The 24,310-nt window shown below is 38.8% G+C and overlaps 1 protein-coding gene across 1 annotated transcript in view; it reads left to right on the forward strand.

Moving 5' to 3' along the window:
- LOC124595527 overlaps window positions 1-24,310 on the forward strand; it is a 291,163-nt gene that overhangs the window by 176,781 nt on the left and 90,072 nt on the right. Inside the window, exons 13-16 of the mRNA XM_047134296.1 lie at window positions 3,566-3,623; window positions 8,867-8,953; window positions 9,039-9,082; window positions 22,564-22,895. Of these exons, the coding sequence (XP_046990252.1) occupies window positions 3,566-3,623; window positions 8,867-8,953; window positions 9,039-9,082; window positions 22,564-22,895 (521 nt within the window). The remainder of the gene's footprint in view (window positions 1-3,565; window positions 3,624-8,866; window positions 8,954-9,038; window positions 9,083-22,563; window positions 22,896-24,310) is intronic.

Raw genomic sequence — 24,310 nt, forward strand, 5'->3', positions numbered from 1 at the left:
TATCTTACCCATAGTGAGATAAGCCTCTACATCCTTACATTTGTCCTCTAGCCATCCCTGCTTAGCGATTTTGCACTTCTTGTCGATCTCATTTTTGAGACATTTGTATTCCTTTTTGCCTGCCTTGCTTGCTGCATTTTTGTATTTTCTCCTTTCATCAATTAAATTCAGTATCTCTTCTGTTACCCAAGAATTTCCACTAGCCCTCGTCTTTTTACCTACTTGATCCTCTGCTGCCTTCACCACTTCATCCCTCAAAGCTACCCATTCTTCTTCTACTGTATTTCTTTCCCCCATTCTTGCCAATTGTTCCCTTATGCTCTCCCTGAACTTCTGTACAACATCTGATTTAGTCAGTTTATCCAGGTCCCATCTCCTTAAATTCCCACCTGTTTTTGCAGTTTCTTCAGTTTTAATCTACAGTTCATAACCAATAGATTGTGGTCAGAGTCCACGCCTGCCCCTGGAAATGTCTTACAATTTAAAACCTGGTTCCTAAATCTCTGTCTTACCATTACATAATCTATCTGAAACCTGTCAGTATCTCCAGGCTTCTTCCATGTATACAATCTTGTTTTATGATTCTTGAACCAAGTGTTAACTATGATTAGGTTGTGCTCTGTGCAAAGTTCTACCAGACGGCTTCCTCTTTCATTTCTTAGCCCCAATCCATATTCACCTACTATGTTTACTACTCTCCCTTTTCCTACCGACGAATTCCAATCACCCATGACTATTAAATTTTCATCTCCCTTCACTATCTGAATAATTTCTTTTATTTCATCATACATTTCTTCAATTTCTTCGTCATCTGCAGAGCTAGTAGGCATATAAACTTGTACTATTGTGGTAGGCGTGGGCTTCGTATCTATCTTGGTCACAATAATGCGTTCACTATGGTGTTTGTAGTAACTTACCCGCATTCCTATTTTCCTATTCATTATTAAACCTACTCCTGCATTGCCCCTATTTGATTTTGTGTTTATAACCCTGTAGTCACCTGACCAGAAGTCTTGTTCCTCCTTCCACCGAACTTCACTAATTCCCACTATATCTAACTTTAACGTATCCATTTCCCTTTTTAAATTTTCTAACCTACCTGCCCGATTAAGGGATCTGACATTCCACGCTCCGATCCGTGGAATGCCAGTTTTCTTTCTCCTGATAACAACATCCTCTTGAGTAGTCCCCGCCCGGAGATCCGAATGGGGGACTATTTTACCTTCGGAATGTTTTACCCAAGAGGACGCTATCATCATTTAACCATACAGTAAAGCTGCATGCCCTCGGGAAAAATCAAAGAAGATATGGGGATAAAATTGTATGAAGAATTGAACAGGATGACAATAGAGAGAGGGACCTGGCTAAATCGACAAGGCATAGCCTTTAGTTTATGATTATGATGATGATCATGATCATGATCATGATCATGATCATGATGAAGTGCAGTGGTTGCCATTGCCTTCTGCATCCTCATGTCGTGATCATTGCCAATTATTTTGCCTCTGTGGGCAGTATTACATCAGGGCCTACCCATTCCTCTGATTTCTTTGTCAAGACCATTGCCAATGATTTTTTATAAAAATATCTAATAAGTGACTGGGATTGAATCCATGACCTTTTGGTTGGTAATCAAAGATGGTACCACCAGAGTTCAGTGACACTCCTAATGAGCACAAACTACAACAATGTTCTGCTTATAAGAAATCAATTACAAGAGCTTGTAGCAGTAGAAAATTTGCATAAATATGTGAGATGAGCTACCTGCAAAATCTGCTTCAGCAAATTGAATCAAGTTTGTCAAATATCTGTAGAACTGCAATTTCAGTAACATACTCTAGGCAGCTTTCTTAGTAATGTAGCTTTCCCACATTTATCAGCAAGATAATCAATACGATAACCAGTTCCAGTTTTCACAGCAAATTAACAACTATCCATGTGGTAGTAGCAGAATATTCACATTATGCAATCTGATTCAAATTCATACACAACAATCACAACGCAGTATTAGCTTCAGTTTCTTAGTAAGTGATACAAATAAGCAGATGTTACCTACAACACTGTACATAATTGTAGATCTAATTACTCACACATTGCCTTGAAGTAAGATTCATAACAGATGACACTGTTCACGAGTGGAAGTTAGCAATTTCAGAGTCACACGAGTGTACTGAATGTATGCAAACTGATGACAGTTTTCTTCAAATATGGTAAATGGATACATTGTTGCAGAGACCAACCTAGATGAGGATCATGTAATAGGCAGGTTCAGAGTATATCACAACACTGACTACCTGCAACTTCCCACACTTCCGCATAAATGTTGTCTTTGAGATTTCCAATCCTATACTGACTATTTTATTCTGGGGTTGATCTTAATAAGACGCTTAAGAACAAATTTTGATGTTGTTTCCAAAACTGTCTAGGTTAGATTTTGCTAATTCAGATGAGCTGTATGTAACTAGTCATGTAGTTCACAGAATTTGTAGTAGTTTAGAAAAATTTCAAAAGATCATGAAACTATTTTATACATTTGCTTTAGGAATAACCTATTTATGAGTACAGGTAATCTTTTTAGAGTTGTAATCATTGATGCAAATTCTTAATTAATGGATTAATTAAATAGTGGAAGATGTCATCTGATTTGAAATAAGTAGGGTAAAAATGTGTAGTGGTAAAATCTGGAATCTAACAGGCACAACGGTACAAATGCTGAAAGTAATTTTGAATGAATTTAGACTTTGATTACAATTATTTCTTGTTTAAAACAAATTAACAAATACCATCCGTATCACTTCTTTTAATAATGACTACCAGTTTTAGACTGTGCTGCAGGATCATCTGGTCTGTGCCCCAAAGTGCAGTTTGCGATGCAGGCTTGAAGGTGATCTGCAACACAGACTAACACCAGTTTTCGGTAATACAAGAAATGTTTGTTTATTCATTATAACAATAGTGATCATGGTTTCCTGTGACATGGCATCAAATATAAAATTGTTTCTTAAGTTAATTAGTTTCACTGAAGTGGAAATATGGTACTCCAAGGTTAGAATTCCTGTCTTTTTAATGAGTGGAATCAGCAAGCTCAACTTGACTGATAAGCTGAGGCAAAGCTCCCTATTTCATGCTGTAGTAAAGTGATCATTTATTAATACATTGTATTGAACACAGGTTCAGTGAAACAAATTACACTAGTGAGTTCAGCTTATTGCAGAAGAAAAGACTTGATAATGAATTTAAACAAGGCAAAGCATGATTTAAGTTTTGATAAATTTGGGTAGACACTACACAAGTACTTCACAGATACACAAGTACTTCACAGATACTTAAATGAAAAGTGAAAAATTACAAAAAAAGTTATTAACAGGGGTACAATAAGAGTGGATGGGAAGTTCCAGCTTGCTCTGTTTTAAGTAGTACATTTTAGTGTCTTAATTACAGTAATTTTTACTGTGGAAATTGTATCATATTTCCTTATTTGTAATGTGTTAAATATCAAGTCAGATGTCGTTATGTTGGTTACTGTTGTAAAGTGTTTTTCTAAGAGAACCAAATTATTCTTCAGGTCTGAACATTGTGGTGATATGTATGAAAATAAGTCGCAGTTTGACGTTATTGCTGAGGTAAGGTTCTAATAAACTATATTTCATTTTTAATTTGTTCCTGTCGCTTATTTTAGTTAGGTATTTTGGAAGTGTCTATAGTTCATGTTATCAGTGACACTATAGGAAACAATTGATTGGATTCTTTGTCAAGTGCTGTGTTTTACTAAGAAGGCATCTGAGAATGGAATATATGAAACTCTCATATCATTTAAAAGTGTACCAAAAATTGTTGATTTATTTTAATAACTGAAGTATTTATTCAAATATCATCTGGAAGACATGAATATTTCCAGAACAACCAGAAATGAAAATAAAAGGAAAACTTAAGTATGAAGAAATGACAGTTTGCTCATAATTCAATACTGAGAGAGAGAGATGCAAGATAAAATCTAGTAAGGAAATTAGTCTTTTGAATGAAATAGATTGTCAAACTGCATTTCAGACCGGTATTTAAATTGAGACCTTTGCATGTTATCGGAAAGTGCTCTACCAACTGAGCTATCGAAGCACAAATCATGACCTGTCATCACACCTTCACTACTTCCAGTATCTCATCTCCAATCTACCAAACTCCATTTCAGCTCGCAGTTCGCTGCAGAGTGAAAATTCATTCTGGAAATAGATGGTGTTTGCATTGAGGGAATTTATTACATATTTCAGAAAGAAGGTAAGAATTTTTCGTCCAGTCAGCTTCTCCAAACTATTTTCAGAAAGTGATCAAAGCCAGAGATAAATTATATTTCAGTTGATTTATGTACAGCAGTCAGATATTGTGTATAAATACTGGTGGTGGTCAAATACCAGAAAGACTATGACAGAAGATAAAATTCAGTGACATTTGCATACGTGCCAAGCAAGATCAGGGTGAGAGGGTACGAGGTTTTCTGCTATTTTATTGGCAAGGTTTTCTAAAAAGGAAACCATTTGACTGATAGGAAAATCCTATAGGAGGTTGACACAGAAATGAACAAGTGTACATAGTTGTAAACTTTGGTAAAGATAAGTAGAAGGCTCATTTTGAGAACTAGAACTTTTTTACTATGCATGAAGGTTTATTATGAAGCGCGATCTGTCGTGGTTGTTATATATATTTGAATGAAGTATTCCTTATGGACTTTGTGCAGTGATGAGGATAGTAGTGCTGCACTTGATGTCATTGCAAGTGTAGCGAAGAGACTGCTACACCATACATGACTCCAAGGAATATTTGTGACTCTCAAATAGTATATAACAATAACATCGATAAATGTATTGAATATGTTTATTATAGCATTTTGTTTAATTGGTTTAACTGGATGTCAGTCTAACATATAGAGGCATTCTGTTCACTAATCTCTTGTTTGATTATAGTGAACTTGTAATAAAGCCCGATTGTAACTTCAACTTGTCAGAACACTGATTTAGGAGACACTGGTGTCGAATCAAATTCAAGATGATTTCATCTAGTCAGGAGTTCATTGTTACTACAGGTTAAGTATGCATTCTATTAGTAACACAACATGCATGTTTACCAATCTCTCCCAATGGAAGCCATGGATATATTTAAGAACTCAAACGACATGAACAGAGAAGATGGCTGTAGGTTTGTGGCATGCTGGCTGCCATCCATTGGAGCCCAACAGGCTGTGCATGTAACTTGAGACGTGAGCCTTATGGGTGAGAAGTCGTCGTTGTATATATGATGTCTTGCATGAGGAAATAGGTGCTCACAGTAATCCACATCCATTTTTCAATGACTGTCGGTTATGGCTTATATTGAACGGGATAGTATGCAACTATGAAACAGCAAATCCTTTCTCCCTCAAGCATAGGAAACAATCATGTCTATGGTGGTCTAGACATGATGCCATGTCCAGTAAAGGGGCCATGACGAAATATAAGTGGTCCCTCTCTGATAGACTTCAGCAGGTTCTCCCTTAATAAACCCAAACGAAACACAATTACAGTTGTGACCAAAACATCAGTTTTGTCTGTCTTGTGACAGTTATTTCACAACAGAAGATGGGTCAACACTAGGAAAACTTTTATTTCAAATGTTTACTGAAAATAGAATCAGTATGAATAAAATGAATGTATCTTAAGTGTTAAGGGATATCCCTGTTAAGTTGTGGTCTTGTGAAACTTTAAATTCAAATTTCAAAGTAAAAAAGAGAACAGATGAGATGTAAGAGTTAACAAGAGGTGTTTCTTTTCGCAACTGCATAATCTGAACATGCTATTTATATAGGTGGTGAAAAGAAGAGAAACACATTCCAAATACTGATTTAGCAGTGACACAAAATGGAGATCGGACAAGGGCCTTCTATACATGATGAACCCAAATGCAGCCAAAATTTTGTGGGCTATTCAGGGGAATCTTCTGAATATTTTGGTACAAGGGGCCTGTGGTCTTCAGTGTCTCATTACAGACTAATTAAGATTTCATTTGATTTCTTATTCCCATTTATTTTTGTATCTGTATTGTACTTAAAATAACTGCAAAACAGTCTTTTGTTTGGAAAGAAACTTGTTCCATTCACTCATAGTAGTTGATGTTGACAACAGTAATGCAAACTCCACTCTTTGCCCTCAAGCTTCTGTACTACTCAGTTCTCTCTCGGGTTTGTTTTTCTAGTAATGTTTGTTGTATGTTAACAGTAATACACAGTTGTATGGGTAGCTTTACTGGTGAAGAGTTGGCCATTATACACCTCATCAATGGGTTCACTGAATGCAGGGGAATATTGACACATTATCACTATGCTGAGCTGTTCCCCCAATAGCAGAAACCACATCACAACACAATTTTTCATCTGAGGGTTTTGCCATTCTCCGTGTTTTGTGTTGTATATTTTGGTGATTGTGTATTACAGGCTCTTTCACTTGTATAGATACTTTCACATAAATGAATGTAATTGCCATAACAAACCAGATAAATCATGATTACACAATTACTTTTTTAATGACACTTTGGAGACAGTGGGTCCCTCATACCGAAATGCTGAGAAAATATCTCTGAAGAACCTGCAAAATATTAACAGTGGAGATTGTTTACCCTATATGGTCATTAAATGACTGAAAGAGACCCCTGTTTTGAGTCTCCGATTGGCCAGCTGTTCTCATTGTTCAGTATCCATTATTGTTGGCATTAGAATGTGACTGCCCAAAGTTGGTCTGCATGGGAACAAGAGAACAATCATCCTTGTTGTCAAGGTTCCTGGGACACTAGAAGGTGTTGATGTGCTGGGTTGGCAAGGTGCTTGTAACCACATTCCATAGATAACAAATTTTTATTTATCAGAGTGAACAAATGTGCACTTAAGTGAATACCCAGTCAAGAGGTGAGCCCCAAAAATTACCATTTTATTATGACCATTTTATAACAACCCCCTAAATATACACTCATTTAAACAATACAAAGCAGCATCACTTAAGTGGCTGCCAGTCATTTCAAAAATTTCTTAAACAAGGGTCAAGACAAGAACAAACCCAAAAGAAATATCATGATGTCCACATGCCCGTAAAACAAAAACAACACTTCCTTATAGTTTATCAAGTTAACAGTTGCCACAAATGCATTTCGAACTGCTCCCACAAGGAGTGTGATAAAAGGTCGAGGAAAACCCGCAGTAATCCAAATGCACCTTAACAGCAAATGATAAAAACTGGTAAATGTTAGTGAACTGACATACAAGCATGGCCAACTAATTGGCCACATAAGACAACATGAGTCTCTTAAAGTTAACTAATGAGAAATAGGTGCAATCCGTAGCGTGCATATTCACTTTGTATGATCAAATAATGATGCCAGTAGCCTTTGTACATATTTCTGCCAACCTAAACATTGCATATAGATAAGACAAAACAGAGCAGGCCAATGTTCTGACATCATATAATGGCTGGAGGATTCGTTAATGAATCCCAATTCTCTTTGGATTGACACACCCGGCAAGATGTCCGCATACAGTCCAAGTTGTCTCACCAATGTTAATTTTCTGGATGCTACACCAAATTGAGACCACACAAGAAGGCAGCAGTGCTGAAGTGGCCACGGAACACTATCGTGATAGGTGTGAATGACATAGACATTTCACTGTCAGCACACACTGGCTAAAGTGGTGCAGTTGTGCGACCGCTCAAATCGGGCATGATGGAATTGAACCATCACAGCTCTGGTCGAACACGTCTGAGCACCATAAGGGAGTATCATTGTATTGTGCACCAAGCACACCATAAGCCCTTCACATCTTGCCATCCAAGAACAAGTAGTGGTCTCGCTGCAACATATTGTCTTGCCCTTCACCATTGGTCAGAGACTAGCAGCAGCCAGACTAGGGAATTGGGTAGGATGCTGCTAACACTAAAGCACAAACAGCTGTATTTGGAGTGGTGGCATGATCATAAACATGAACTTCTGATGAATGGCACCTCATTGTGTTCAGCAATGAGTAATCTATCTTTGGTGAGTATGGTGGTGGTACGGTGGTGACCTGGGAAGTGGTCCCATTCTTCCACTGTTTTGGAGAAGCACAGCAGTGTTACTCTTGGTGTAATGAGCCATTGGGTGTGACTGTAGCCCACGGGTGATAGTGACTGAGGGAACTCTGATAGCACAGTGGTATGTTACAGGCATCCTGCATGATCATGTGTTACCACCTGTGCAACATTATCATGGTGCCATTTTCCTACTGAACAGTGCTCGCCCACCTGAGACAAGTTTTTTTATGAGCTGTCCATGTGATGTTGAGGTGCTTCCATGGTCAAAAAGATCTGCAGATCTGTTCCTGAAATAACATGTGGGACATAAATTCTATCCATGTGCCAGTATCCAAAATATTAAGGACCAGTTACAACGATTGTGGGCCAACTTGCCTTAGGAGAGGATACCATGACTTTATGACATTCTTCCCATCTGAATTACTGCATGCATCCAAGCCAGAGGGAAAGCATCATTGTATTGATAAGTGGGCTCTTATTGCCAAGTTCTTTGTAAATTTCACTCTATTTTCTAATCACTACAGTAACATTACATACTCGCTCAACACATGAAGTTTCATTTTGTCACCTCCTTCCCTTTTGGATGCTTTAAGTTTTTGTCAAGTGGTGTAGCTTTCCACATATAACATCTGTTTCCTCTTTTTGAGTAATGTAATGTCAGTTTTTGTCACTCATTGTTCACTGTAGAAGTCATGGGCTGTATATTTTCTAGTATTTCAGATCAGAATGTCCTGTTTTATTAATGATTGATATGTTTTTGATATAAATTGAATTCTGCTTTACAGGTTGAAAACATTACTGATGTGAAGGCTAAGCAGTCGTTGTCATACTTGATATCCTTTGTTACAGCAATTTCCGAAAAGGAACATTCGGTATGTCACTCTTCTTATAATGTACATTCATGTAATGATTTGATTTAACATAAAGCTAATACATACATGTATTCATTTGTTTCAGTTTCGTAAAATTTCTAAGCAGTGCCTTGTTCATCCAAGGGAAGCGTGAGTATTCAGTTGCTGTAATTTTTAGATGCATATTTTTCAATGGTTTAATTTTGAAATCTACATTAATAGTGGTACGTATTTCAATGATCGGACTGTAAGATTAGGATGGATTTTATCTAAGGCTATGATTGAATCTAGAGGTGAAAATAGTTTTTGCTACTGCATTGCCATGACCGTGGACATTGGTGATGATAGTTATCCTGTCAGTTCAAGCTTAAGTCCCTTATTTATTCTCGTTAACAGAGCAAAGTGTTGATATCATGTCTCATTTCCTTTAGTGGTTTTGTTTCTGTGTCAGCAAACAACAGTGTAAATTATGAGTTCGTAGTTAACTGTCGTTATTCATCTTCACTTGCCACTTACTGTTACAGTTTTGCGTATGGATAAAGGCAATACTGAACTTCATTATCCTATGACGTCAAATTTGGTTTGTACTTGGAAGCAAAAACACTAGTGGTGTCTGAACCTGCATCTTTCTTCTGATTCCATCCATATGAGGAGTCAGCAGATAATATGGTGAACACACATCTAGTGAGCTCATAAACTGGTGAAGAAGAGGGTTCTTACTACGCAGCCTTTTCCATATGGTTCCACAATTTCTTGTAATATGGAAAAAGTCCTCATCCTTAAATCCACCAATATGGTGTAAATTAGCTATTAAATTGTCTGCTGCTATGTTGGCAGATGTGCCAGGTAAGGAACACGTAGTTTACCATTAGGCACCAATGCAAAGTGATATCTCATAGTCGCCCCTCCAAATCACTGTTGCTAGACACTGAATTGTTAAGTTGCAGAAATCAAACTGTTAAGCTGCCAAAATCATACTGTTAAGATGCAGAAATCATACCCCAACTGTTATTCAACTGTTTTATAAGCTACATAGATTGCAGGACCTTGGACTTGTCACTCACATATCAGATAATCAGTGGGAACCATCTACAATTTAAAAAATCGAAATGGTTCTATTCATATATGTGGGGATTTTAAGATGAAAGTAAATATGTAACTGAATATCAACCTCTATTCAATATTGCACGTTGAGGAGATGCGGACAAAAACAAGCTGGGGACTAGTATTGTTCCCCCCAAATTTGATCTTATGGATGAATATTTACAACTTTCTACAGATACTGAACTGATACTGCTATTTCTTAATACAGTATTTGGATTAGAATAGTATAATTACTTCCTATTTGGAGTGGCTAGTGTGCCCCCTATATTTCAGAGGTTTCTCAAGCAATTGATTCAAAGCATACCCAACAGTGATAATTATCTGAATGACATTATCTTACTGAAGTCTGATTGGAACATATGGCTAATGTCCCAGCATTGTTCAGCCACCTACAAAATAATAAATTGTGGTCCTTGCACAGTAAGTATACCTTTTTCAGCTGGACATTAAGCATTTATACCACATCCCGAATGATAAGGGTTTCAGCCACAGAAGAAAAAGTAAGAGTGTTTTGTGTCAATATACAGTACTGAGGAACCTAAGAGAAGTACAGTCTTACATGCTAAAGTAAATTACACTAAATTTATATGACAGGTATCTCAGATTGTGCACCTCCTAAATCAGCAACACTGGAAGGAGATCAAATTTGTGTGGTTCCATGCATGCTAGCAAGCAACTAAAAAGTGTCTGCAGTCACCCTCATGCTAAGAGTGTTATATATTAATGAACAGCACCTGTCAGTATGAAATCAAGGCATTACTATTTCATAAACACACAGATAGCACAGAGCAGCCTATTTTGTTCCCATCAAAGGCAGTTACAGCCACTCACTGTCATTACTCAGCAATAAAGAAAGAAGTGTTTGCAGTCATATATGGAATCAGGAAGTTTCACATGTACCTATATGTTGCGAAATTTGGTTTGATTATGGACCACAAACAACTGATAAACTTCTTTGGTCACTGATCGAAGCTCCCAGAATGAATGGTGCTGAACCTGCCAATGTGGGCCCTCTGTTTAAGTAAACACAATTAAAATACTCCTTACCAGTCCACTACATGGCTTGCAAGTGGAGGCACCATACAGGGAGTTCTTTTCTTTGCGCGACTACCTGAATACCACAGATGGTGTAATATTATTAGCTACAGAAGAAGAGGAGTCATCATCCTGTCCTCTTTCCAAATGTGTGTCCTCCAGGTTTTCTACACTTCTTACTACATCACTAAAAATTACCTGGAATCAATTCTTCAGTAGAATTTATTGCCCAGGATAGTTGTTGTCACACTCTAAACCAGCTGGTTCCAGCACAATGCTTTTCCTCGTGGTCTGAACATGAGCATCCATTGGAGAGGGTTCACATTGATTTTGCTGTCATATTCCAGAGCTCTGTTGTTACTGGTAGTTGATTCCCACTGTAACTTTCCATTTGTGGGATGGATGTCAACCATCTCTGCAACAGGCACAATCTGTTCCCTGCCTTCTGTCACACAAAACGTACCTTTGTGTGGGTTCCGAAGTGTGGGCTCACGTCTTTGGCTGGGTCCCAGGGTGCATTCAAGTGGTTGTGACCAGGAACATTACCTTGTTGAAGCGGCCAGTAGCCAAGAGCAGATGGTTTGCCACAGGAATCGGCTTTGGTCACGACACAAATCACAGATTAGGACCCCGTCCAGGCTATTCAGGCACAGACATACGTAGCAAACCAGAACAACCGTTAGTCCCACTGTCCCCATTAGAGCCCCTGCCTCATTGTCATTATATTCTGTGACCCCTCTACAAGCCACCATTAGGGAGAAACAAAGGTTGCCTGTGGATACAATAGTCTGCCCTCCCACTGTCTCTCCTGTCACACACTTTTTAAGAAGCAAGCCCAACTGCTGCCTCACGAACTGTGGACCAACCGGGGCAGTTCTGTGCATGATACTGCAGCTAAGTGGCCCTGCTTCCACCACTTTTGTATGGAGGCGACAGACGACAGTACTGACAGGTCTCCTCCCCCACCATCTTGGTTCCAGAACCACCATGTCTACTTATGGCTTACATCCTGATTAAGGAGGAGGTGAGTTAGTGTCCTATGATGCCTGTGTAGGTTTGGACTTGGTAGCAGAGACACTAACGGTGTCCAAACCGGCATCTTCTAATCCCATCTGATGAGGTGCCAGAAGTGTGTGTGGTGGGTATGGTGTCTAGTGAACCAGCAGGAGAAACATTACAACCTCCGTCAAGTTCCTTTAAGTTGGCAATATAGCTTGCCATCTACACAATAGTGAAATAATATTACTTTTCTGTACCTGTTATTCGAATCATCTCCATTATTTGAGTCATACTTCTGGAATTCTGCTCTGGTACTACAAAATGTAGCTTGATACTGAATTTTTGTTTGTTGCCCTTTCATTCTGGGACTCATCTCAACAGATTGGCTAGGCTGTTTTCTGCACCTGCTGTTAGTGCCCTACTTGTCTCTTAGCCTCATATAGTGATGTTTACAGCTTTCCAGCTTCACACAGTTACTGTACTTAAGTGATAAAGTTATTACTGATGGTAGACAGACTACATTCTCTAGGTCAGCAAGGTTATATTTGAGTGTTTCTTAGGTATTGGCCAATTGTTCTGGTATAAGCAAGGAAAGTACAGTAAATTGTTATGTTGGCTTGTGGTCCTTCAGTTCAACAAATCAAATGAATGTGTCTTGATTTTTCTTCAGTCTTTGCAGCTGCAAAGTCAGAACTGCCTCTTTGGTGCCTTTACCTTTCCTAAAGCAAAACTGATCACCATGTAATATATCCTCAGCTGTCTTTTCCATTCTTCTGTGTATTATTCTCGTGAGCAACTTGGATGACTCCTGATGCTATGCCTGGTAGTCTCATCAAGCCATCATCTAGTCTCTGCACACTCTGCCAGACAGCACTCTTCTCTCCACCCACCTTTACCCTGCTATCCCTCCCCCTTTCTTGCCCCACTCTAAATTGCTATTCATGTGACAGTCACATTCTGGTCGGAACTGCAGGTCGTAGCAGACGTGTGCATAAGGTGTGCTTCCTTGTGTGTGTGTGTGTGTGTGTGTGTGTGTGTGTGTGTGTGTGTGTTAAAAGCTATAATGTGTAAGAGTCTTTTTGTTGTGCCTGTCTGCACCTCAGTGGGTCATCTTTATGGTGAGTAGAAATCTATCCTTTTCCTAATGTTGTTGATATTCCAAGCTAGAGTTTCCATTATTTGATATTAGATCACAAGCATCGTGAAACTTAGTGCCAAGCTTAGCTGGTGACAGAGAACTCCAGGGCCTTGTGCAGGGATTTTGGTGAAGAGGATAAGGTGCTTATAGTAGTAGGAGCAGAAAACAGCCTGGCTAGCAAATTGGAATATGGCATTAAAGGTGACCTGGAGGAAATAGGAGCAGTAGCAGCATACGCTCGTGAGTTTACAATACCATGACCAGCCGTGTTAAAAAAGATGTGAGTGGATATTATTATTATTATTATTATTATTATTATTATTATTATTACTCTGTTTTATTTTTGCAGTTGGGAGATGGGGATTCTTCCTCTTAGACTTGTTCCCGATTACTTTTCCTTGCTTTGTTGTACTTCCTACATTATTTCTCAGACACATTAAAAAAGTGACAGTTTTTGCTTCCTTTCTGTCCATGATGGGATTTAGGCTCCACTGTGAATTCTGGCCATTCCCTCTCAACTTCTCTTCTTCATGAGCTTTATTAAGGAATCAAATTGTTGCAAGTAACTTGAAATTGAACTGTCTCTTGACTATTCTTTCCTGGTCATTTTGTCCCTATGTAGGTGGGCATCGTACCGATTGCTACTCTCATTAAATGGCTCTCACTTACTGATTCATCACAGAATTTTACCATTTTTAGGTGCTGTTTAATATACTTTTGTAGCCCACCCCATTTAGTTCCAGTAATTCTGGGGCTACTTTCTGCTGTTCTCCTTCAGATTTCTCTGCAGAGTGCTTCTAAAAGCTTTCCAATTCTGGAATTCCTCCAGATTAAGAACTCCCCATTCTCCAGCTTCTGCCCTTTGATACCCTTTTCCAAATTTTCTTTTCTTTTCATCATTCCATGTCGATGGAAAAGCACCTTCAAATATTTTCATGAAAACTATAGGAAGTATTTCCCCTTCAGGCATGGAACATGGGTGTTTATTGGATAGGTGACTTCCACTTTCTAGACAAAATTCCTCCCACCGCTTGTTATCATTCCCTATCATTCTGGATGAGAGCACAGTACTTTCAACTCACCCTTGTCTTCAGATTCAAAAGCCAGCCACGGTGGCCGAGCGGTTCTAGGCACTTCAGTCCCAAACCGCACGATTGCTATGGTCACAGGTTCGAATCCTGCCTCGGGCATGGATGTGTGTGATGTCCTTAGGTTACTTAGGTTTAATTAATTCTGATGACTTCAGATTTTAAGTCCCAAAGTGCTCAGAGCCATTTGAACCATTTTTTCAGATTCAACAAATTTCTCCTTCGAATCAGTAGTGTAGGTCCTACAGTTTATATCTCCACTATCTTTACTAGCAGTTGCTTCAGTACATTTGACAGTGTGCGGTTAGCCATCTCTACCATCTGCTTCGTAATTTCCTATAACCCACTCTTAGTATGTTACGTTACGTGTACAGAATCTAGAGGTACTGAATGTACTTTTCTCATTTCCACAGCCAGATTTTGTTGAAATCTTTCTTTTGATTCACTGATAAAGTGACTGTTGTAGTTCACCCAGTTGTTTGTCAAACTTTGTTAAACTACCATCTAATTCAGTAAATATGTGTCTATTATGTCGGTTGGAAGCTTCAGAGGCAACTGACAGGTTCTCTAAGTCTCTTTATTTAAATAGTCTTTTCTGAGACTAAACTCTTCATTTTGATTTGATATCTGCAAACACAATTCTTTGTTTAAATCTACTAACTATTCTTTTTATTTTATCTCTTTCATTGTTGGCTATATGTATTATTACTTAAGCTATTAAAGCCTAACAAAGAGAGAGTTAATTTTGCCTCTTCTTGCTATTCTTCCATTGATAAAGTTTCACAAACTCACTCGTTTGACTTCCTTCACCTTTACAATGGCCTTGCATCTGCTCCTCATCAGCACTGTATACTACCATAGCAGCGGTGTAGACAGCATCAGTTGGCTGCTGTACGTTGAACAACTGTGTTCACTTTTGCAATCGCATTAGGTAGCGGTGATATGTGGCAATTGCTGCAAAGCAATGGCATCACTCTGTGACACCCATGGCATTTTTTGACCTTGAAGCTTTGACAAATGGAATGTGGGAATTGGAAGTGAGGTACTTCTGGGCACCTGCTGCTGCTGTGCTGCTGTAATTATCAGTTAGTTTGAAAACATTAGTTTTCTATATTCCTAATTTCTTTTAGGTAGTGTCTTTTTTCTTTTATCTTGTCACAGTTGTCACATATAATGGTTCTCTTTCTTGAGATTTTCTTTCAAATAGAAGGCTCAATTCTAGAAAAGAGAAGTTAACTTGGGAAAAAATTTAATCAAGATCTTTTTTCCCCTTCGCTATGACATAAAATGAAGTCCAAGTGTTTGTGTGTGTGTGTGTGTGTGTGTGTGTGTGTGTGTGTGTGTGTGTGTGTGTTGGGGGGGGGGGGTGATACAGATGATATATTTTTTTCGATCTTTATTTCATTTTTGCTCAACAGAACCAACTAACAAGTCTTACTATTATTGTAATGAAGTTTCCAATCAGTCTCAAGAACAGTTAACAACTATTGTTAAAAATAAGAATGGTATCTATGTGATGCATTATTGAGCTTGACATTTTTGGCCTGTGCAGCTAGCACCCGTGCATATTACAGGAGGGACAAACCCCAGTTGTCTTGGGCACTCGCTCAGCTCACACAAAATTTTTAAAAATAACAAAAAGAATCAAATCTATGCAGAAGGAAACAGTAAGTAGATGACATAATAGTCCATTAAATAAAACAGTCAAGTAAGACATTACTTATGACTATGCCGGTGGCAGGAGTATTAATGTTGGTGTCAATAATTTTAGACATTATGCTAAAAGCTCAGCGGGTTTTATGTTGTATTTGGAGTTACTTACATATAAGAGAGTGTTGCGTAGATAAATTATAAGCAACCTATTTGTTGAGTAATCTAGCAGTATGTTCCTAGTTGGTGATGATTTTGGCATGCTCTGCAGTGTAACTTTCCCAAATTGGTGAAGAAATTTTAGGCTATAGGAAATCAACAGATAAATGTTCGACATGTTTGAATGCATGGTCTTGTATCCATATAACACATGAAAATATTCTTGTGTGTCCAGCTGTATCAAGTAGTTACACATTCACAAAATTATTTTTTGTGAGGTAGAGTGGCTCGATTGGATGGACAGTGTTGCGATGGAGGGCCTTTTAACTGTAACCATTGCTAACCAGTCCATAGTTTATATAGTCTTGGATACTGTTCCTGAAAACCTGACTAGTTTTCAGTGCTATGCTGACTATAGATTTGTGGTCTGGGAGAGTTCTTGAAGCACCCCAGCTGCACCCATAACCACATCAGGTTCATGATGGAGTTTGATGTAGCTCACTGGCCTTCCTCAATATCCTTATTCTCTGAAAATCCAGAGTGGGTGTGAGCCACGGTTTATACAAAAAATCCAATTGTGTCGACCAATACTTGCATGTTTTTAGCTACCAGCACCTGGCCAAAGTATATTGTTCTGAAGACCTCAGTTCATCAAACAGAAGCCATCTCTGATGCTGAAAACTTGTCGCGAGAGCTGAACCACCAGTGAAAAGTCTTCTATGAGAATGGCTATCACAAACAAATGTCAGAAACAATTTCAGGAGGTTTCTATAAGCAAGACACCACGAAGAAGAGGATAAAAACCTTGTGTTTTTTCTATCCTGTGGTTCAATGACATGGCAGATAGGCTGGCTCCTGCAGAGACATAACATCAAGTTGATCTTCAGGCCTCCAGCTAAAATATGCCGAATCAAGATTCTTGTGAAAGACAATGTAGGCCTCAGAATTTCCCAGCACTTGCAAAATAGCACTGACTATGTTCAGTATAATGTGAGGCAAATAGTGTTCACTATAGACCAACAGTGGACTGAACATGAAAGCTCAAAAATCCAGCAGTTGTGTTGAACAAATTTTGGAAAATGAACATAAAATTTCATTCGATGACACGTCTGTCATCATGCTGGGTAACAATTTCTGGGATTGTGTTATGAAAGAAGCTGTGAAATCAAAATATCTATTAACACCATTGATACAGGCAGCAGTTTGCCACTAAGCAAAGTGTGTAATCTGACCATTGTGAGGTTATAATTGGCTTGATGTGATGTTTGAAACTTTCCCGGTGTACTGATTGTTCCATAAAAACACGTGAGAACTGACAGACAACAAGAACGGTGCAGGAACGTATTGTGGAACACCAGCGGCATACTCGCCTTCTCCAACCCATCAAGTCCGCAATCACTGAACATTGTATTTCTACTGGCCACACTATGAATTACAATGATACAAAAATTGTGGCTCAAACATCAAATTTCTGGTGTTCAATTATAAATGAATCCATAGAAATAAAATTATCAAACAGCGAGGCTCTTATCAATCGAGATAGCGGTTACCAGTTAAATTCCGCTTGGATTCCTGTTGTAGAGAAACTTCGTAGTCAACGTAGTTATCGGTATAAAGATGAAGATCGATCTGATATCGAAATGCCAAGTTTCCATCGCTGAGGGCGCCAGGCGCAGCGCGCGGAGTTGTGAACGCACACGCTAAACAGTACATGCGCAGTGCGTGCGCAATGCAGCCCCCTTTGGCTTGAAATAGCAGAGCTCAGCGCGTATTCGCCAGTACTTCTACAGCTGTACTCACCTGAAGATGGCCAAAAAACTTCGTGCTGAAATATCGTGGCAAGATGTTACTGACTTACGGCAGTTCTCCCATGTTTTTATGGAACTATATGCTGAGACTTCTTTCATGATGTGGTCTGCTTCACCTTGAGATAATGATTTTTTAAGTTGTATTTGCTTTATTTTTTATTGAGTTATCACTGATGTAATAACTGAACATTCTTCTACATTCAGAAACCAATTACACTTTTTGAGTCCATAGGCATTTTAACTAAATTAAAATCTGGCCATTTTACAACCTAGCAATGAAAACTTTGATGCCAATTTCAGCTGTTCCCTTAAGTATAGTGAAACAGTCCTAACCTATTAGGTCAAAATCATTTTGGACTACAGTCTTCATTCTATGTTGGTCCCTAGCACAGTTTTGCCCAGCTTCCAACACTTAATTGGAAATCCATGAGAGCTGATATGTACTTTGTTATTCAGTGCCTTAGTTTTATCATCAAGTATGTCTGCTCTGAAAGTGCCGTCAACAAATATTTCCTCAACAGAAATTGCAACCCTTAATTAAAAATTTGTCTCACTACTTTTTAACCAAAATAAACAATAGTTGCATAACTCTTCATACTTTATACTAACAAAATGCTCTTTAGTACTACCATGCAAACTGTTCGGTAACACTATTTCTCATTACCTAACTATCAGTCCTGTTATGTTGTTAGTCCAATAACTTGTGGTCTTTGGTGACTGACCACCATAATGTCTCAACAATTCTGTTTCCTCAAGGTGTATGAGCATTTGTCTGCCTTCTGTGATGAGTTGTGCATAGACCAAATTCCTATCTGTCAATAGAAGCTGAAGTTGTTCTTTCTAAACAGCTTTTGAATACCATGACTTGTTACTGATCTTTTTAAAAATAATTGCACATTGTAAGCGTGAAGCATGTTAGGCATTACATTTTCATATAATTGCTTAATTTGCATGGTGAATTTGCAGTGTCCTAGTCAGTGTAGTTAAAAAATACTGTAGCCATTGTAAAAGACACTGAGACATAGGAAAAGTACTACAAAATCGGTTATGAGGCTCCTTGGCGACATTACTGTGAGTTAAAATATATTTTGAATTTTTTAAAATGGTTTTAGAATTATTAGGTGACAAATTTAACAGAAACTATAAAGGATAATGACTTCATGACAACATTTTAAATGTTGTTGTTGTTGTTGTTGTGGTGGTCTTCAGTTCTGAGACTGGTTTGATGCAGCTCTCCATGCTACTCTATCCTGTGCAAGCTTCTTCATCTCCCAGTACCTGCTGCAACCTACATCCTTCTGAATCTGTTTTGTGTATTCATCTCTTGGTCTCCCTCTACGATTTTTACCCTCCACGCTGCCCTCCAATACTAAGTTGGTGATCCTACCAACTGATCCCTTCTTCTAGTCAAGTTGTGCCACAAGCTCCTCTTCTCCCCAATTCTCTTCAATACCTCCTCATTAGTTATGTGATCAACTCATCTAATCTTCAGCATTCTTCTGTAGCGCCACATTTCAAAAGCTTCTATTCTCTTCTTGTTTAAGCTATTTATCGTCCACGTTTCACTTCCATACATGGCTACACTCCATACAAATACTTTCAGAAACGACTTCCTGACACTTAAATAAGTACTTGATGTTAACAGATTTGTCTCCTTAAGAAACGCTTTTCTTGCCATTGCCAGTCTACATTTTATGCCCTCTCTACTTCGACCATCATCAGTTATTTTGCTCCCGAAATAGCAAAACTCCTTTACTACTTTAAGTGTCTCATTTCCTAATCTAATTCCCTCAGCATCACCCAACTTAATTCGACTACATTCCATTATCCTCGTTTTGCTTTTGTTGATGTTCATCTTATACCCTCCTTTCAAGACACTGTCCATTCCGTTCAACTGCTCTTCCAAGTGGTTTGCTGTCTCTGACAGAATTACAATGTCATCGGCGAACCTCAAAGTTTTTATTTCTTCTCCATGGATTTTAATACCTACTCCGAATTTTACTTTTGTTTCCTTTATTGGTTGCTCAATATACAGATTGAATAACATCGGGGATAGGCTACAACCCTGTCTCACTCCCTTCCCAACCACTGCTTCCCTTTCATACCCCTCGACTCTTATAACTGCCATCTGGTTTCTGTACAAATTGTAAATAGCCTTTCGCTCTCTGTATTTTATCCCTGCCACCTACAGAATTAGAAAGAGAGTATTCCAATCAACATTTTCAAAAGCTTTCTCTAAGTCTACAATGCTAGAAACATAGGTTTGCCTTTCCTGAATCTTTCTTCTAAGATAAGTCGTAGGGTCAGTATTGCCTCACATGTTCCAACATTTCTATGGAATCCAAACTGATCTTCCCCGAGGTTGGCTTCTATCAGTTTTTCCATTCGTCTGTAAATAATTCGCGTCTTCCATTTTCATAATATTGTCCTCAAGTACATCGCCCTTGTATAGGCCCTCTATATACTCCTTCCACCTATCTGCTTTCCCTTCTTTGCTTAGAACTGGGTTTCCATCAAAGCTCTCGATATTCATGCAAGTGGTTCTCCTTTCTCTAAAGGTCTCTTTAATTTTCCTGTAGGCAGTATCTATCTTACCCCTAGTGAGATAAGCCTCTACATCCTTACATTTGTCCTCTAGCCATCCCTGCTTAGCCATTTTGCACTTTCTGTCTATCTCATTTTTGAGACGTTTGTATTCCTTTTTGCCTGCTTCATTTACTGCATTTTTATATTTTCTCCTTTCATCAATTAAATTCAGTATCTCTTCTGTTACCCAAGAATTTCTACTAGCCCTCGTCTTTTTACCTACTTGATCCCCTGCTGCCTTCACCACTTCATCCCTCAAAGCTACCCATTCTTCTTCTACTGTATTTCTTTCCCCCATTCTTGCCAATTGTTCCCTTATGCTCTCTCTGAAACTCTGTACAACCTCTGGTTCTTTCAGTTTATCCGGGTCCCATCTCCTTAAATTCCCGCCTTTTTGCAGTTTCTTCAGTTTCAATCTGCAGTTCATAACCAATAGATTGTGGTCAGAATCCACATCTGCCCCTGGAAATGTCTTACAATTTAAAATCTGGTTCCTAAATCTCTGTCTTACCATTATGTAATCCATCTGATACCTTTTAGTATCTCCAGGATTCTTCCAGGTATACAACCTTCTTTCATGATTCTTGAACCAAGTGTTAGCTATGATTAAGTTATGCTCTGTGCAAAATTCTACAAGGCGGCTTCCTCTTTCATTTCTTCCCCCCAATCCATATTCACCTACTATGTTTCCTTCTCTCCCTTTTCCTACTGACGAATTCCAGTCACCCATGACTATTAAATTTTCGTCTCCCTTCACTACCTGAATAATTTCTTTTATCTCATCATACATTTCATCAATTTCTTTGTCATCTGCAGAGCTAGTTGGCATATAAACTTGTACTACTGTAGTAGGCGTGGGCTTTGTGTCTATCTTGGCCACAATAATGCGTTCACTATGCTGTTTGTAGTAGCTTACCCGTACACCTATTTTTTAATTCATTATTAAACCTACACCTGCATTACCCCTATTTGATTTTGTATTTATAACCCTGTAATCACCTGACCAGAAGTCCTGTTCCTCCTGCCACCGAACTTCACTAATTCCCACTATATCTAACTTTAACCTATCCATTTCCCTTTTTAAATTTTCTAACCTACCTGCCCGATTAAGGGATCTGACGTTCCACGCTCCGATCCGTAGAATACCAGTTTTCTTTCTCCTGATAATGACGTTCTCTTGAGTAGTACCCACCCGGAGGTCCGAATGGGGAATTATTTTACCTCCGGAATATTTTACCCAAGAGGACGCCATCATCATTTAATCATACAGTAAAGCTGCATGCCCTCGGGAAAAATTACGGCTGTAGTTTCCCCTTGCTTTCAGCCATTCACAGTACCAGCACAGCACGGCCGTTTTGGTTAGTGTTACAATGCCAGATCAGTCAATCATCCAGACTGTTGCCCCTGCAACTACTGAAAAGGCTGCTGCCCCTCTTCAGGAACCACACGTTTGTCTGGCCTCTCAACAGATACCCTTCCATTGTGGTTGCACCTACGGTACGGCTATCTGTATCGTTGAGGCACGCGAGCCTCCCCACCAACGGCAAGGTCCATGGTTCTTGGGGGGACATTTTAAATACCTGATACAAATGTAAAATTTCATTGTTAGGTTTTTTCTTATTAATAAGATAGAATAGGTGATGTAGTTTGTCAATTTAATGTTAATTTCAGAAAAAGAAATATTGAGTACAGTGTTTACTTTGTGTTTCTTGCAAACAGTAGGTTCAACTTTATAGTTGCCTTAAAGGAGAGACGCATGTGAGAAAATTACAGTGCATTCTATGCCTATACAGAGATTGGATAATTTTAGAGGCATTCTGAAACATAGAGAGATTACCAACAGACATTTTTGCAGGGACAAAATCTTTTTGTGTGTAGCTGCTTTGTAGTTCTCTTAACATACTTATATAAAATATTTTGACATTTCTTTTTAGAGTTTTGCAGTGCCTTTATGCTTTTAAATATTTCTATTACTATTATTGCACCGTGTGATGATTTGTCATTCCATTTATGTTTTGCATACTCTTTTATTTCTTCTTTGATTGCTTAATCAACTTGTTGCAGTTTCACCCAGAGTGATCCTATAGTCACCAGGTTGTCAATTATGGACCAAACTGCACGAATCGCTGGCACTGAAAGAAGCACACAAGTAGATGCTGACTCTGTTCCCACAAAGGTGTCAACTATAGATCAGATTTTACAAATCTCTGCCAGTGCAAAATACACACAGACTGATCCTGTGGTCACAGAATTGTCAATGGGGGATCAAACTGCGCAGATCTATTGCAGTGAAAATTGCACACACACAAAGGCCAACCTTAAGATGACAAAAGTGATGACAATGGATCAAACTACACAAACCTCCACTTGTGAAATCATCGCACAGGTGCACTCGGGTAATAAGAATTTCTCTTTTGCTGTGTAATGATAACCATTATATTGTAGTTTTTCAGGGAAGTGTCACCAGGTGCTAACTAAAAAGTTGTGCAAATGAGCTTTCAGTCATTTTATGGGTTCCAAACTTGCATATGCATTGTTTTGGGTATACTTGGTGAAGAAGCGAGTTACTCTTACAGGAAGCAATACAAGAACAAAAAGTTTTATTACATTAATCTCTTGTTTGAGTGAAGTGGGAGTTGATGGAAGTTAGTCTGAGCATTGGTTTCATGAATGTGTGTTGATAAACTGTTTATAATCATTCAATTTTGTGGTGTATTTTCCAGAGCTTTTGTTTACTTTGCTGTAGCATATTAATCTCAGCTATGCTTCTAAGCTCATTGGGTAAAATACTAGTTATCCATTAAAAAAGAACTGGTCTCTTTGGAATTCTGTAGATGGTGTAGAACTGGTACCAGACAGCCGTGTGTGTTCCACTTCTGACAAAAGCCATGACAGTGAAATGGTATGTTCGTGCCAGTGGCAGCAATGGAGTCATTATAGTACGAGGGTCGGTCAAAAAGTAATGCCTCCCATTTTTTTTCTACTTAAAGAAATTAAGTTAAGTGAAAAATTTGAATTTGGCGCCATTCCTCAAACCTTCTTCTGCAATCCACTGCAGTAGTAACTTTCTGTGTCAACATGTGGCAGCACAGCAGAAGTTTGTAAGATGGCCGACATCGATGTTCGTTTGAGACAGCGTTGTGTGATTGAATTCTTGAATGCAGAAGGTGAAACGCCCATACGCATTCATGAAAGACTGAAGAAGGTGTATGGTGTTGTGACAGTGGATGTCAGCACTGTTAGACGATGGGTTCGTCGTTGTAAGGAAGCTGAAGGGCAAACACCGTTGACTGACGAAAAGCGGAGCGGCAGGCCGGTGAGTGCAGTGACTCCACACAACATTCAGCAAGTTGATGACATCATTCGTGGTGACCGTCGGGTGACTGCAGATGAAGTGTGTCGCATTATTTCTCTTAGTAAAGGCAGTGTGATCACGATTATTAAACAATTGGGGTACTCAAAAGTTTGTGCACGGTGGGTTCCAAGAATGTTAACCGATCAGAATAAAGAGGCAAGGAAAACAATAGCCTCCCAACACTTGCAGCGCTTCCGTTTGGAGGGAGATGAGTTTCTGAAAAAAATTGTGACCGGGGACGAAACATGGGTGCATTTTTTTGAACCCGAATCAAAGAGGCAGTCAATGGAGTGGCGTCACACAAGCTCGCCGAGGAAGAAAAAATTCAAAACTGTGCGATCGGCAGGGAAAGTTATGGCAACAGTTTTCTGGGATACAGAGGGTGTGATTCTGGTTGATTTTTTGGAGCAGGGATGCACAATAAATTCTGTTCAATACGTCACAACCCTCAACAAA

This window comes from Schistocerca americana, chromosome 2 (assembly GCF_021461395.2).
Source record: "Schistocerca americana isolate TAMUIC-IGC-003095 chromosome 2, iqSchAmer2.1, whole genome shotgun sequence".
Taxonomy (NCBI): domain Eukaryota; kingdom Metazoa; phylum Arthropoda; class Insecta; order Orthoptera; family Acrididae; genus Schistocerca; species Schistocerca americana.